Source organism: Sceloporus undulatus, chromosome 2 (genome assembly GCF_019175285.1).
Source record: "Sceloporus undulatus isolate JIND9_A2432 ecotype Alabama chromosome 2, SceUnd_v1.1, whole genome shotgun sequence".
Classification (NCBI taxonomy): domain Eukaryota; kingdom Metazoa; phylum Chordata; class Lepidosauria; order Squamata; family Phrynosomatidae; genus Sceloporus; species Sceloporus undulatus.
In genome coordinates this window covers 313,416,465-313,432,720 of record NC_056523.1, presented here as the reverse complement: position 1 = coordinate 313,432,720, position 16,256 = coordinate 313,416,465, and the positions used below count along the sequence as shown (strand labels likewise).

At 41.5% G+C, this 16,256-nt stretch overlaps 1 protein-coding gene across 12 annotated transcripts in view; it reads left to right on the top strand.

Annotated features, from left to right (window-relative positions):
• NEDD4L (NEDD4 like E3 ubiquitin protein ligase) overlaps nucleotides 1-16,256 on the top strand; it is a 406,323-nt gene that overhangs the window by 176,352 nt on the left and 213,715 nt on the right. For 5 of the 12 annotated variants that reach the window (XM_042448263.1, XM_042448262.1, XM_042448261.1 and 2 more), the window contains 2 exons: nucleotides 2,717-2,755; nucleotides 11,268-11,321. In XM_042448263.1, the coding sequence (XP_042304197.1) occupies nucleotides 2,717-2,755; nucleotides 11,268-11,321 (93 nt within the window). Of the gene's footprint in view, nucleotides 1-2,716; nucleotides 2,756-11,267; nucleotides 11,322-14,306; nucleotides 15,833-16,256 lie in introns of those variants that run through there. The other 7 variants (XR_006101806.1, XM_042448257.1, XM_042448254.1 and 4 more) reach the window with 6 other exon arrangements.

Here is a 16,256-nt window from a genome sequence, read left to right as displayed (position 1 = left end):
CTTGTAATGCCATGTAAAGAACTGTTTGTGGTGATTTTGCTCTTGGCAAGCTCCATGCCAGCCCTTTTGATTGTGGAAGTTTCTCTTCACAAAATAATATAGTCCATGAAGTTTATCACACAGGGGCTCAGGGAATGGTCGGAGAACGGAACAAAAGGGGCCAGAAACGAGTGGGGGACGACATAGTCCCTCACTTGTTCCATTCCATTCCCCGTCAGTTCTCAAAAAACAGTTCTCAAAAATCTCCTCCTGTGGGACGAACTGGGAACGGAAGGGCAGGGAATGGAACAAGTGAGGGACTTCATTGTTTGCAGTAAAATATGTCCCCCACTCGTTCTGTTCCCTTCCCGACTCCTTTTGGACCGTTCTCCGACTGTGCCAGGAGCCTGTGTGATAAACCCCCTTGGCTCCCCAAGAGACATTAGACCGATGATACGTTCCAGGGTGGGATCAGCAATCTTGCACAAAAGTAGCTAATTTCTGTGTAGGACTGTTGTTTTTGGCATTGCTTCCAGACAGGCACATAGTTTAATATGTGCAAGATTGCTGGTCTCCAAAAAAAAAACAAAAATAACAAAACACCCTCAGCAATCCTATGCAAAAAATACCCAACAGTGGGGGTTGTTGTCATATGCCTTCAACTAGTTTCCAATTTATGGCAACCTTAAGGCAAATCTATCATGGGGTTTTCTTAGCAAAATTTGTTCACAGGAGGTTTTCAATTACTTCCCCTGAGGATGAGAGTGTGTGACTTGTCCAAAATCACACAGTGGGTTTCATGGCTCAGCGGGGAATTGAACCCTGGTTTCCAGAGTCATAATCCAACACTCAAACCACACCACATTGACTCCCTGTCCCAGTAGTGATCCTTGCACAAAAATGTATTTTTTGGCACAAAACTATGATTTTCATACAAAGAACACTGTATTTATGTGCAAAAAATTTCCTGAAGCACTGGGTAGTGTTAATATCATATGAATTTTTTTCAGAATTCTCATCACTGTATTATTCTTCCTGACTAGCTTTCCTGTATGCCAAGAAACCCATTTTTAAAAAAACAAATAAATAAGAAATAACTATTGTTTTCATTACTAGTGCCCACAAGTCTGTTGGGCTTCGATGCCAAGGCAGTGAGCCGGGCTTCTGAATATATGTTAAAGCCCTTCTAGTATATACTCACCAACTCACTAATATAACTTATTGATACAGTCTGTGGAAATGAGGTCTCATGCAAAACATTGTCTCTTGGTTCTGTCCTAGCCAAACAGCACATGTTACATTTGATTTTGAAACACATTCGCTGGATTCCAAGTATTTCTCAGACCCAGTTTCAAATTCTGCTTTTATTAAAGTTCTTTAACTGATCTAAAACCTGATACCTTAAGAATCAACTTTTGTAAATATTTGGTCCAATGTGGTCAAGTCATCAGATGACTCCTTGGTCTAGAGGCTCTGGGCTTTGGAGATGAGGTGCCCATATGAGGAGATGGTGAGCAAGACTTTCTTAGTATTGGCATCCTCTCTGTGGGGTTTGTTGTGTTTTTTTGTGTGCCTTCAAGTTGTTTCCAATTTATGATTTGAAAATCCTATCACGGGCTTTTCTTGGCAAGCTCTATTCAGAAGGCATTTGTCATTGCCTTCCTCTCTAAGGCTGAGAGACTATAACTTGCCCAAAGTCACCCAGTGGGTTTCCATGGCTGAATCCTGGCTTCCCAAAGTCCTAGACCAACATTCAAACCACTGCTCCATGCTGACTCTCTTTGAGGGATTTGTTACTGAGCTTGATTAACCAGGCTTGCACATTCATAATCTTTAGAGAAACAGTTTACTTTTTCAGAGGGCCTTTGCAGATGACTGATTAATTGGTTTTCATCTATTTCTATTCATTTTGTTCCCACCTTTGAATCTTGTTTGTAAATTATTGATGATGCATTTTGATTTTCAACTTTATGGAAAGGATTTTTCTTAAAAAATCTCAGGGTTCTAGTGATGGGATACACTTCCTATGAACAGACGACCTATTAAAATAAGAATAAGAAGTTATAACAATCTTAGTAAATGCATTCTTAATTATTTTGCAGTAAGGGGGAAGATAGTTTCATGGTTATATACATTGTATTTAATAACTTTGCTATTAAATGTTAATAACTTTAAGTGTTAATAACTTTGCTCTTAGAGTTATATTAGGGTTGATCCCTTTAATTACACATAAACTATGTTTAGACACATTGGCTGTTTCATCTAATGCTACTCCCACAACATTTTAAAGAATTGATTATTTGTGAAATATTTAGCAGCCTTCATTAAGACATCTCTGCCCAGGTCATCAACGGTCTGACTCCCACTGTGAAGCTCCTATTTATAGATGACATCTATTTCTGCTTTATCCCACTTCACATACCCTCCTACATGAAGTTTGCTCAACAAATGAATTTGAAGCATTTTGACAACAGCATCTTTATTATTGATGAAAGCTGTGGTAATGGATTTCTCTCCCCCTCTGCTTTCCATTTCTTTCAGATTCTTAACAGACAATGTCTCTCTAAAATCAGAGAACCTTTGTTGGTTAAGAATTAGAAAAAGAAAGGGGAAAAAGAGGGGAAAGAAGCCATTGCAACAGCACCGCATGCAGCAAAATGTGCTGGTAGATTTGCAGCTTTTTCCTGGTGATTTCTTGTAGTAAATGTGCTTTTTCCCCCTCCTTTTTTTCTTACAGACTCTGAATCCAAAATGGAATGAAGAATTTTATTTTAGAGTAAGTGTTTTGCTTTTGAACTTTTTAGTCGGTGTTGAGCACACACTGGTGGGGCAAGCATTAGTATTTTCAGTACTACAATATTTACAGTTCCTGCAAAAGGAAATACTTGCAAAATATTTTACAGTCTGTTTAGTCCTTCACCGGCTCTGCAAGGCAGTATAGTTGTTGAGGTGGGATTATATCTTTGGTATCTCAGCCACTAGCCATGCTGTCTGAAAGATTCTGGGACTTGAAGTACTGACTTTCCCAAGCACTCTTTTAATTGGAATGGACCTGGGATTTTCTCCAGGATATGGGATTTCTTGCATATGTCCAATCTGTAGCACTGCCTGTTGCTTTTGATGAGGGTAACTAGCCAATAAGCAACAGCACACTGTCAAAGCTGTAGCTGGGCTTAAGGTTCCCCTTACCTATCCTGTTACTGCCTGTCAGTGTCTAGTAAGGACAGAATTGTCCTTCACCTTCCAGTTCATCATGAAAGCCAAAGGTTCCTAGCTGCATTGATAGCCAGGGACTACAGCAGAATAGGAATTTGCTAACCTTCAGACTGGCAAAGTGTCCATTCCTCCTGTGTGACTCTAGTTACTATGCTCCTTGGCTCTGTTGACTAAAGTAGAGCTTCATTAAGGAAGATGGTACTGGAACATTGTTTAAAAATCCAGAAAGTGGTCTTATACAGTGGGCCCTTGGTGTCTTCTGGGGTTTGGTTCCAGGACCCCTGATGGATACCCAAATCCGCGGATGCTCAAGTCCCATTAAATACAATGCCCTAGCAAAATGATGTCCCTTTTATAAAATGTCAAATCAAGGTTTTCTTTTTGGTTATTGTATTTTAAAAATATTTTCAAGCCATTGATGTTTGAATCCATGGATAGAAAATCTGTAGATATGGAGGGTTGGCTGTACAGAGAACATTGGTCTATCTAGCTCATTACTATCTTCCTCTAACTGACAGATTTTCTTCAGGATCTTATAGACATATCTTTCCTGGGTTGGGGCTTTAAACAGGGACTTGACATTACACTTTGTTAGCCAACATTGTTTTGGGGCAGAGCTTTGAAAAGTTACTTCATTGATTGCAGCTCCCTGTGTCCCACAGCTATAGTCCATTGAAAAAGCATTTCTCATTTTGGTTTTTCCACATTTTGTTGTTGTACATGGAATTGAAGTGGGATGTAAATCTGCAACCATTTTGTTCTCACATAAGTTAACAATAGCAAAGTACCACTTGTTAGTTACATTATTTTCTGACTTTTCTGTGATACAACTAAATAAGATGCTCTTCCAGCAAGCCCCTCCATCCCTATGCCTTTTCACATGGCCGGGTCTACATGTCATTCATGCAACCTATTCGAATGCTATGTATGCAATTGCAGCCACGTCTGTTCAAGCTGGTAATTAATGTTATATCAAAGTATAGCTGAATTAATAAGGTGTTTGAAGGTTTACAATGGGAGTGTGACAATGAAACTAGATGGACAATGCTTCTGCTTATACTAGCCAATGGGAGTGTGATAGCAAATACAGACATATTCACATTGTTATATTCATTGCCTGTCCCAAACCAACCAATGGGAGTGTGACAACAAAAGCAAAAGTATGTATGTGTACATCCTTGATGGACAGGCAAGAAAATAATAATAATGTGGAGCAGCCACTGTTGTATTTATTTTATTCCCCAACATAATTAGGGAAGCTCACTATTTTACACCGATGCCACCTCTGAGTAGGGAAATGTGTGACCGCTTAATCTGAGTTTGCTATGAATAGCCTCTGTGTGACTTTTCATAGTGTAGGCAAGCCCCGGTAGTACAGACAAGCAACTCTGGAAAATCAGGGGTACCCTGGATTTTACTGTATGTAAAATCTGTGGTTTTTGAATAAATAAACATTTCTGGAAGCAAGGATGTAGCCAAGGGTGGGGTTTTGGGGGTCCGGACCCCCCATCAAGAGTGGGGATGTTCAAGCTCCTTCCTCCCCCTCCTCCTCCCCTCCACCAAAAGCACGGACTTGGATGGAGAGGGAAAGGGGGGGAGAAAGTCTCACGGAGCAGGGAGGCTCAGAGAGAAAGAGAGCGAGAGAGGGAGGGAGAGGGAGAGGGATAGGGAGGGAGGGAGTAGAGACGTAGCCTTGAGGCGGGGGCAGTGCCTGTTCAAGCTCCTTCCTCCTGCTTCCTCCTTCCGTCGGAGTGGACTCAGGAGAGAGAGGGGAGAGGGCTGGTCTCCCTCCCGGCAACATCTTTGCCCCTCTTTCCCTCTCCCTCCTCCTCTGTGCTTTTGCCAAACAAAGGTCTCCGTTCGGGAGAGGAGGAGGAGGAGGAGCATGGCAGAATGGGGTTGGACTGGATGGCCCTTGCGGTCTCTTCCAACTCTACGATTCTAAGAAGAGGGAAGGAAGACACACAGAAAAAAGGAAGGAAAAACGAGGGGAGGGAGGAAGAACTAAAGGAAGGAGGAGAAAGGAAAGAAAGAAGGAAGGAAAAAAGGGGAAGAAAGGAAGAAAAAGGAAGGAAGGGAGAAGGAAGGCTCTAAAAGGAAATATCAAAGAAAGAAAAGGTGACTTCTAATAACAATAATCAACTACAGGTTGAATCTCCCTTATCCAAAATGCTGAGAACTAGATGTATTTTGGAGTTTTTCAGAGTTTGGTATGTTTATATATGTATAATGGTATATATTGAAGCTACTTGAGTCCAACCATTAAACCCATTCATGTTTCATAAGCTCATCCTCAAGTAGCTCCTTTTTGGCCCTCCTCTGAGTGTCTCAGAATATGAACAGAGTGTCTCTGAGCATGAACAGAGTGGCTGCCGCTTATTGCTTGAGCAGCTGCACTTTGCTTTATCAACCTGAATTTATCTGATGTGAACAGCTTGAGAGGAAGGACTCCATTTGCATCTGCACTAAAGAAATAATCCAGAAAGAAATAATCCAAGAAACAAATCCCAAGATTCCATTAGCACAGAGCTATAACGGAAGTTAAAGTGGTGTCAACCATAAAAACCAAACTGCCTTGGGTCCTTTTCTGGGGGAAAAGGTGGCACAGAAATGAAATAAATGATGAAATGATGAGGAGATCTGGGAATTGCACTTCAGTTTCTTGTGGCTGGCAGAGATGGCTAAATAGCTCCCAAAACTACCAATCCCAGGATCCCATAGCATGGAGCCAGGGCAGTTAAAGTGTTATCAAACTGCACTATTTCTGCAGTGTGGATGCAGCCTTGGAGCTCTTTTGTTGATGCTACTTGCAAGTTGGTTCTGACTCATGGCAACCCTAAGGCAAACCTATCATGGGGTTTTCCTGGCAAATTTTTCCAGAGGGTGTTTCTCTGGGGCTGAGAGAGTGTGACCTGCCCATGGTCGCCCAGTGGGACCTCTATCCATGAGTTAAACCCACTCCCCACCCCTCTCCATTTTCTTTCTGGAAGGGGCCTTGCTTATGTTGAAGGGAAGGCCGCCAAGCCTCTGAACCTCAGAATTATTGTTTCAGTGCTCAGTCTTAGAAGCAGTGGGTGCCTGAGCATGCACAGAGTGTCTTTCACTCCTTCTCGCCTCTCTCTCAGCCAAAGACCCCCTCCTCATTTCACCACCCTCTTGTTGCATGGGTTTGGCTGATTTTAACCTCTGGAATTTTATATTTGTATTTTATATTTTATATTTGTAATTTTTAAATGTATTTTTTATGATTTTCATTGTTGTTTTAATGTATTTTCTATGTGTTGTTAGCCACCTTGGGTACCACTTTGGCAGAAAGGCAGGAGATATATATGTGCATGCTACATCCAAAACCTGGATGGGAAAAGCAACCCGTGACTGGGAGGAAGTCCACTTCCAGACTGGAAAAACAGATATCTATATCTATATCTGTATCTATGTATAAATGTTAAACAGTGTATGGTGTGCTAGCAACCACAGAGGTTTCCAGGAAATCCTTCTCCTCTTTTTATTACAAAATAATAGTAATAATAATAATAATAATAATAATTATTATTATTATTATTTTGGAATTGGGGAGGATGGATGGGAGGACCACAAAACAATGACCCAGGGCCACAAATGTCCCATAGCTGCCCTATTTAATCCTCCTACTCCATAGTGGTTTGATCACTGGAGTACTATGACTCTGGAGTCCAGGGTTTTATTCCCAACTGGACCATACAAAGCCACTGGGTGATCTTTTGCAAGCCACAAATGCACTTGAGGAAGTAGACTGAAGTCTAGGAAAGCTCATGCTCCAATTTCTTTCTTTCGGTGAGTCTCAAAACTGCTGCAAGATTTCTCTTCTTCTTCTTCTTCTTCTTCTTCTTCTTCTTCTTCTTCTTCTTCTTGGATCTAAATGCATCTGAGGAAAACGCTAGGAAACCTGACATCTAGGAAAACTCATGCTGCCAATGTGTTTCTTTCAGTGAGTCCCAAAGGTGCTGCAAGATCTCTCTACATATTATTATTATTATTGCATCTAAATGCATCTGAGGAAGTAGATTGAAGTCTAGGTGTGGCTGTGGTTTCTCTCTCTCCCTCTTTCATTCTATTTGGCGCACTCTCTCTCCCTCTCCCTTCCCTGCCCCCCTCCACATGCAGGTTGCCCTCCAGAGAGCAGAGAACGAGGCGGGACCCCCCCCCCCCAAAGGAACCATGCCTTGGTTGCTGCTCCTGCTTCAGCCAGAGCTCCCCTCGCATTTGGGGTTTGGGGAAGGTGCCAGGGCAGCGGGAGCCCTGAGAGGAGGATGCCAGGGAGCAAGTTCTCTTTTTTTCCTCCACTTCCCTTCACTCCAAGGACAAACATCTCTGTTGACTCAAAAACATCCCTGCCCCAGGTTGTTTTATTGTTCCTTCCCGTAAAAGACAGCTCTCTTGCCTCTCCTTTCCCGTGAATGAACCTGAGGAGCCTTTGGCAATGGCATGGAAGTGGAGCAGCCCCCTCCCCTTCTTCCCCTCTTTCCCCTTCCTGAGGTAAAGGCTCGACCCTCTGTCTGTGTTTTTTTTGGGGGGGGGGGGCTTTCAGCCCTTCCAAATGGTGGCACTTAGTCTGGACCCCCCCTCCCCCTTCTCAAAATCCTGGCTACGTCCCTGCTGGAAGGCTTAGTGTTTTTGGAGAACATACCTAAATAAACAGTATCATGAAGGCCATGAAGTGATCAAAACAAGTCCAGGATAAATTTGTTCAGAAGCAGTAATTGGGGTTGAATTATTGAAAGATAATCCTTTTAATCCAGATCTCTCAGATCGCAGTCTATTCCTCCATCAACTAGAATTTGTAGCCACATTTTTGGGGGAAAATGCTACAGGTTCATTACAAGAGCACACAAATGCGTTTTCTAGTACCTCTACATAGCCCATTGCTTATAGTCCAGTATGGTGGATTGAAATCTATTAGACCACAAAGCATGAGTCAGTAAGAGAGGAAGGCTGGAATGGAGGCTTGAACCTGGAGCCACAGGCTGGCCCCAAAGGTAGTGTAACTCTTGTCTGAAAATGCCAGAATCATATCTGCCTATTCTCTTTTGGCAGCCACTCTGCAGATCTGTCTTCTATGCCTTTAGGGCATCTATTACATTAAACAAATATCAATTGTGAACATGGCTGAGGTATAACTTTTTTGAACTATAACTCAGATAATGCCACAGATAGCACAGCAGTGGGCCACATCATCTGGTTTATTCTGGGGGTTGCAGTCCAAAGACTTCAGATATTTTCCAGCCCTGAACTTAGAGGTTGGCCTAATGCAGCCACCCCACCTCATCACATTTCTATATTCTCACCAAGCATCTGTGCCAGGTCTTTGCTCTAGCCAGGTACTGTATATGGTATTTCACCTTTACTTGATATTCAATTGCCAAGTCTCAGTTTCTTCAAAGAAACTTTGGACACCACCATCACTACCCCTGACATATATATCCATTCCTTGTCTCCACAGAGCTCAATTCTCTCCTACACTCCAGGGTTAGTTTATCCTGCAGAAGTAATGCAGTGGGAAACAAGTCTGTTTATTTCACGTTTAACCTAATAAATTAGCTTGATTGCACATCAGAGATAGCTGTATTGCTTAACCTGTCTGTGAAGTATTTATTTAAAGAGAAGGGGTGTGCAAAATAAAATTCCAGCAATTTAAATTTAATCTTTTAGAGCAGCTGTCTGCAAACTTGTAGATTGTTAAAACTATGTTTATTTTTTTGCAAACAATGTCTGAACAGTTGGTCTTTTTTGTTAGCATTTTGGAAACTGTATTTTTCTTAGCATCTCAATTTAGAGAGATCATAAATAGTTTTCAAATGATTTTTAAAGCATGTTTAAAAAGTGAAAATAGAGGAGGGTTTACCTCTTCTGTTACCCTTGCTGTCTTAAACTACATTGGTTCCTCTAATCTATGGAGCTGGGCAGATATGGAGCAAACCTCTTTTGATTAGTAATGCACCATCCCTAGGAATGGTCTTGGCACTAAAAGGTGGATGTCTAGTCCCAGCGTTTTCCATTCCAGCCACAACAAAGTTTGATATGTCGGAATCTTTCTACCAGAACCGATGTCTGATCATGTTACACTTTATTTTATTAAGGGTATAATCCTAAACATATTTAATGTGGAGTAAAATCTAATCATAGTGGAGTTTACTTCCTAGTAAGCCTGACGATAGGCTTCACTCCTCTGCACATTTGCTTGAGAACAAGTCCTTTTGGGCATAGTGGAACTTGCTTCTAAGCAAAAGTATATTCAGCGTGTAACAAATTCTATCAATGTTGTGTGTATGTGTGCCTTCAGGCACCTGTCAACCTATGGCAACCCCATGAATGTCATAGGGTTTTCTTAGGCAAGGAATACTCAGACCTGGTTTTGCCAGTTCCTTCCTCTGAAGTATAGTATACAGCACTTGGTATTTGTTGGCAGTCTTCTGCAATTTTCAATGCTTGGCTAAAATTACGTAGAAAAAATTACTATACAGAGTGGTTCCCTGTCATTGAGGCAGTGAATCAACTCCAGATTTCAGTTCACACTTTAAAGCAGCTGACCAAGGTACTAAAATATGGCCCCAAAATGGGTTCAGTGCCTTGAACAGGTCCTTTATTTATTTACTTTTGTTTAGAATATGTATATCCCAGTTTTCAGCCACAAAGACTCTCAGAGCACTTTAAATATTCTTAGTTTGACAGTTCCCTGCCTCAGGTTTACAGTCTAAAAAGACATGATACAAAAGGAGAAGGGAATGGCAGTGGGGAAGGGAATCAAGTCCAGCAAATACTGCGGGTTCTTCTCTCCCTCCAAGGCCAGGGAGTTGCTGGTTGGAATGTAAAATTTGGAGTAAGCTGCTTGCTTTTATTGTGCACATAACCTGGAAAAGCATAATAGGACAGAAAGATGTGATGCATCTGGTCAGATGTGTGCAATAAAATGAAATCCAAAGTACAGTTGCAAAAAATGTTTGCTAGTGCTTTGCATATTACTTTAAAAGCCAATTTACTGATACTGAGAGAGAAGGTATCATGTGCTCAGAAACTTCAGTTGACCCAAAGAGCTGCTGCCAGGGTGTTAACTGGAGCTCCCTGGAGGACACAGAACTGCTCCATTGGATTCTGGTTCATTTCTGGACACAATTCAGTGTGCTGGTTTTGACCTGTAAAGCTTTGTATAGATTGGGCCCAGATTATATGAAGGACTGTACCTCTCTTTAATAAGCTCATTAGAACAAACTGACTAGGCTTGGGCTTTTAATGCTGTGCAGTTTGTATATTGCCTTTTAATGAATTTTAATATCTTTAATTTTTAATGTTTTAACTTTATAAATGGTTTAATTGCTTCTTAAATCATATATTTATACTTTTGTTAATGTCGTGTTTTAAATACATGGTTAGCAGCCTTGAATCCCATTATTGGGAGAAAGGCAGAATATAAATGAATAAAATAATGATTTTTATAATAATGATAAAAATGGCAATACTGTACAACAAAACCTCTGGGTAAACAGAAAGGCCTTTCCCTACTGGCAGAAAGACAGCAGGAAGGGGGCCATTTTAGATTCCCACAGGAGTGAATTACACAGCCTGGGAGCCGTCTGTAATTTTGATGCAGCTCCCATCAGTCCAAGTCATCCTAGGCTGGATACGCACTGCAGAAATAATCTAGTTTGACACCACTTTAGGTGCCATGGCTTAATGCTATGGAGTTCTGGGAATTGTACAATTCTCAGAATTCCATAACATTGAGCCATGGCACTTAAAGCAGTGTCAACTGGTGAATCTTGAGTGAGTTCAGACCAGAGTTCAGTTGCATGCAATAGCTTCTTAGACTTTAAAATGCTCTCTTACTCCAATCACTAATAAAAGCAGCAAAAGAAGCATACAGGCCATGGTCTAGGGCATGGGGTTTCCCTGTTTTGTGTGTATAAGTTTGCACTGCTAGACACAGATTGGAACCTTTTAATTAAATAACTGTTCATGCCCATAAATTGTTTTTTTCTTCCCAAAGAACTACCCTTTAAATTACATTCTCTTTTCTGACCTCCTTTTTTGTCTTTTAGGTAAACCCATCTAATCACAGATTGCTTTTCGAAGTATTTGATGAAAACAGATTGGTGAGTATTTTTTATTTCTTTGTTGTTGTTATGTGCCTTCAAGTCAACTTGTACTTATGGTAGCCCAACCCTAAGGTTTCCTTTGCAAAATTTCTTCAGAGGTGGTTTGCCATTGCCTTCTTTTTCACCTGAGAGAATATGACTTTTCCCAGATCACCCGGTGGGTTTCCATAGCTCAGAGGAGATTTGAACCCTGGTCTCCCAGAGTCCTACTCCAGCACGCAAGCAATTACCTTTGTTTGTTACATACATGTTTAAAAATGAAACCTCCTTGCTGTGCCATAGTTTTAAATCGTTGTTTCTCTTTTGCCTGTGTTACGGGAAGGTGGTGTAATGTTTTTCAAAAGGTGGCATAAGCAAACATGAACATTGTGTAATAAATAAGCTTGGAACTGTTTGTGGGTTCTTTTTGGGATTGCTGTAAGTGAGGAGTTTGGTCATTATGAGTCCTCAGAGGTTGACAGATCCATCTTTATCACCCTAAAGATGGAGAGTAACAGTTGTAGAAGCAGAGGGGGTAGGTGGTAGAATTGGCCCTGTCTTTAATCAGAGTGAAACAACTACGATGGAAACAATGACAGCCCTCAACTGTTTCTCCTAAGTTCCCTGGCCTATTCCTTCACTTAAAGAATGGCATTGTGTGCCACAGAGCCTTGTCCTTCGTCTCCTAAACTAGCAAGCCACTTGCAAATGTGAGGAATCCTTCCATATTTCCAATGCTGAATTAAAATTCACCAGCCAGTACGTGGAATGAAAGAGTGTGAATTTCACTGGGCTGGTTCACACACGCACATCCACACACTGCCATTATTCACTGACTAACAAATAGCTCGAGGTTTAAATAGTATTTAATGAAATAACATTTAATATATACATTTATTTTTAACCAGTTGGTTGTGAAATGGCTGCTATTGGTTTGTATGTCTTTTATTTTAATCTAAACTCTTGGTTGTAAGCTGCCACAAAGACCTGTTTTGGTAGAAAGGAGGCATCTAAAACATGACATTGACTGAGTAAATTAATACACATTTAGCAAGTTAGAAAAAGCCCCAGACACATTTGATTTAAATAAAATAAAAACACATTTGAAATGATGGAAGGAAATAGATACTTAATCTCTTCTCTGTCCACTTCTTACCTCAAATGACCTCTCACCAATGTGTTACCCTCCCTTTCCAGAGATATAGGTGGCATTATTAATGATGGGGGAAATGGCTGGCTAGATTTATGTTCAGAGTCAATGTGGTATAGTGGTTTGAGTATTGGACTAGGACACTGGGTTTGAATCCCTGCTTAGCCATGGGAATCACCTGGGTGATCTTGGACAAGTCACACACACTTATCTTCAGAAGAGGGCAAGGGCAATCCCCCTCTGAACAAATTCTGCCATGAATTAGGGAACCATAAGTCAGATATGAATTGAAGGCACACAGCAACAAGATTTATGGTGTCCAGAGCCTGAGTAGAACATGCCACAATTTGAAAATGTTATGGATTATGACTCTCAGAATCCTCTAGCTTCAAAATAGAGATTTTCAAGATATAGTTGCTCTGTGATATATAATTTGCTATCTTTTCATTGAAGAGAATATTGAAGTCCTTGAAAATGAGTGAGCTCTTGTGTGGTTGGGTATGTAGGTTTATACATCAAACTCCAGCCCTAATGGACTGCACGTTCTCTTTCCTTTGATTGTTTCAGTGTTAATCTAACTGTTTGGTTGTTAATATGACATGGAACTAGGCCCCCGTATCTGGCAATTGTTGGAGGAGTCTCATAGTTCCTCCAGACTACTTCCAATACTGCTTTATTATAATTCTGTAACAAATAATAATAGGTTTCCCACAATAGAGGATTGTACCAGCCTTTGGCTTTCAGTGCTGTTTCCATTTCCCCCTTGTTATCTGGACTGTTTTATTTCTCTGTTTAAAAACAACCTGTTAGAAAACTAAGGCTTAAATGTCTAGGACATGGCTCACACTCAACACCTGTATAAGTTTTTTCCCCTTTAGCTTTAGCTATGAAATTTCATTTTATAAAGCCAGTTCTTTTTGTTTGCCTTGACAATACTGTTTGTTTTCATTGCCCTTCTTCCAAATTCATGTTTGAAGGAGCATTCTGAGATTATACCTCAGCTATACCTCCCCTCCCCATTATCTAAACTACCATCCAGAGCACAGCCGAATTCGGACATTGTTTAATTTTTGGTTTCAGTCTGCCTGTTTGTTCTTCTGACGCTTTTTTGGCTCCTAATAAAGCAGAGCTCTATTCCGTGTTGGCAACCTAAGCTACTAATATTGCTAAACTTTCTCAGTGGACGCTTGCCAGCATTGGGCAGTGTTTCTGTATAGTGTTTAAGTCAGATTCATGCAGCCCTCCATGCATGCCCCTGTTCCAGATTTTACTTGCTTTCTCAACCTCTTAAAAACTGGAAAAGAGAGAAGGTTGCTTGCTACTGGCTGCTTCTTGAATTTTGTGTGTAAGCTTTCTTTTCAGTTTTTTTTTTAATTCCCATAAAGGTCTTTGTATAGCCAAAGCAGGTTATTATATCCTGTTTATGGGGGCAATATGATATCTGTGTCTGTTGCTACAGTGAACATATTGCTGTTTAAATCACTTCAAGCACAAAGGGAAAGACCTAGTTCCTAGCCATTCCCTGATAAATATCTCCAGTAGTCTGTGGGATACACAGCCAACTTTGAACAAACGAAATCTCTGTTTCTCTCTGTGCGCCTTCATCCAGCCATTTTTCCCCCCATAGTGATTCTCAATTTGCAGGCGAATTTCAATGCAAAATAAAGAGTGGATTGATTTTTCATGGGGGCAGGGAGTGTGTGTGTGTGTGTGTGTGTGTGGTTTCTCCCTCCCTCCCCCCCCTCTTTTTCCTTTTCTGGCTTAGTACAGAAATGTTCCATGAATAAGATGTAGTTTAGATTTATAGCAGAGTCGAGTGTGTTTGCTGCTTTAGTCAGCTGTGAGAGATCTCCCGCTGGGGCCGCTCCTTTCTGATGGAAAAGGAGCAGCTGTGAAGGTGCTGTTTCAGGCTCTTGCTGGTATTAAAGAGGAAAAAAAAATAGTAGCTTGCACTGGAGAGGGGGAAATGGGTCATGTGATGCCAGCCATCCTACCCTATGTCACAGTTTGGAGGAGCACTGATTGCTCTTATCCAATCATGCCTGGAATGCCGCTTGCCACTTGGGCTATTTCTGCTGCCTGTCGCTATCAGTACAGCAGTGCTAACAGTTTGGCAGATGGGACACTTTTTCTTGGAGTTTATGTCTTTAGTTCTTAACTTCTGGCAGTGCCTGGACTCGTTGCTGTATCCCCCACTCTCTTTTCTCCTGAAACTATGGCCCATCGGCTGCGGTTTCATTTTGGCTCTGGACGAAGCAACACCGCTCCCGAGTCAGAGATCCTCGACCGTGAGAGAGAAGACGATGACTTTTTCATGGCATGCCACACTTTGCCAAGAAGAAACGGGCCTCATCCTTTCTCCAGGCGCAGGACAGAGTGCGGGGATGGCAGCGGCGATTTGCAGGAAGCAGGGTCCTTGAAAAGGAGCACCTCCATGTTTATTCCTCAGCTCCTCAACAGTATTGATACACGGCCCACGAGGAGCTCATCAATGCAGATTTCCCTCCAGCGCAAAGCTGTAAATGGGCATGCCGATGAATGTGGGGGCACAGAATCCTCTCCAGATGAGACGTGTAACTTTTCAGATTTTGGGGAGCATTACACATCTCTTGATAAAAGCCATTCTTCTCCAAACAGTCAACAGGTCACCCCAGAGAATTCGCCACTCAGGGAAGCAGAGAGCCCAGAGGTTAATGAAGGGCCTGCTAATCACAGGATATTTTGTACCATCCCTTCCAATAACTGGAATGACAGTGGTGGAGCCACTGGACAGGATGATGAAGGAAACAAAACCGCATTGGGATTAAACATTGGTGGGGTAAGGATTCAGCATCGGGCTTCAAGTGTGGACATGCCTCATGTTACACTGATGCCATTTGACTCAGAGGCTCCGAATAATGGCTCAGCCTCAGAACCGAGACGCTGGTCTTTGCAACATTTGCCAGAGGGCACAGCCAATTCAGGAAAGAAATTCTTTGTTTTCCAATTGCAGCAGCCTCAGGTGAACAGTACAGGGACAGATTACAATTTTGGCTTTACGGGAACGAAAGGGGATAGGTTGGTCAGGTATCCACGGATACGTCTGGAGAGGAGTACCTCATATCCAGTTCATCCACAGCCAGAACGCATCAGCCCCGTGGAGGACGATGGTGTGAATTCAACACTTCACGGAAATAGCAGGAATGGCTCTGAAAAATGCAGAAGCAATTCAGTGGAGCGGGTTTCTCCAGGGCAAGGATGCATGTTTAAAATCCTCCCAGATCAAAACTCAAGGCAGCAGCACTTCAGAATTCTTGTAACTCGTGGGATTAATGAGAAAGGTCAAGGTTCTGGACAGGTGGATCCAACTGGTTCTGTTCCTGTTGGGGCTAATTCATCAGTAAGTAGAAACAATACTAAATTGGCAACAAGGTTGTCCAGAGTAGGAAGGGAGGGGGAACAGAAATTGAGATGGTTTGTGTGGCTTGCATAATTGTGAAACTTCACATTCTAACAATGTTAGAAAGAGCTGCATTCCTCCAGAACAATCTCAGAGCATCTTTGTTTTGTTAGACTAAAGTAGCTTTCAGTTATGACTACTGCCAGTGCAATGTTTTGAGGTCTCCTGGTGACTCATGAGTTACTTAATTCAGTGTTACGTCATCTAAATACAATTGTATTGTGTGGTATTTTTTTTTTTACATAAAATCTGTAAGCCACTGCATAGAAAAACTGCTCATTTTGTAAAATCTTGGGCTTTTTCATTATGATCTCTATCTATCTATCTATCTATCTATCTATCTATCTATCTATCTATCTATCTA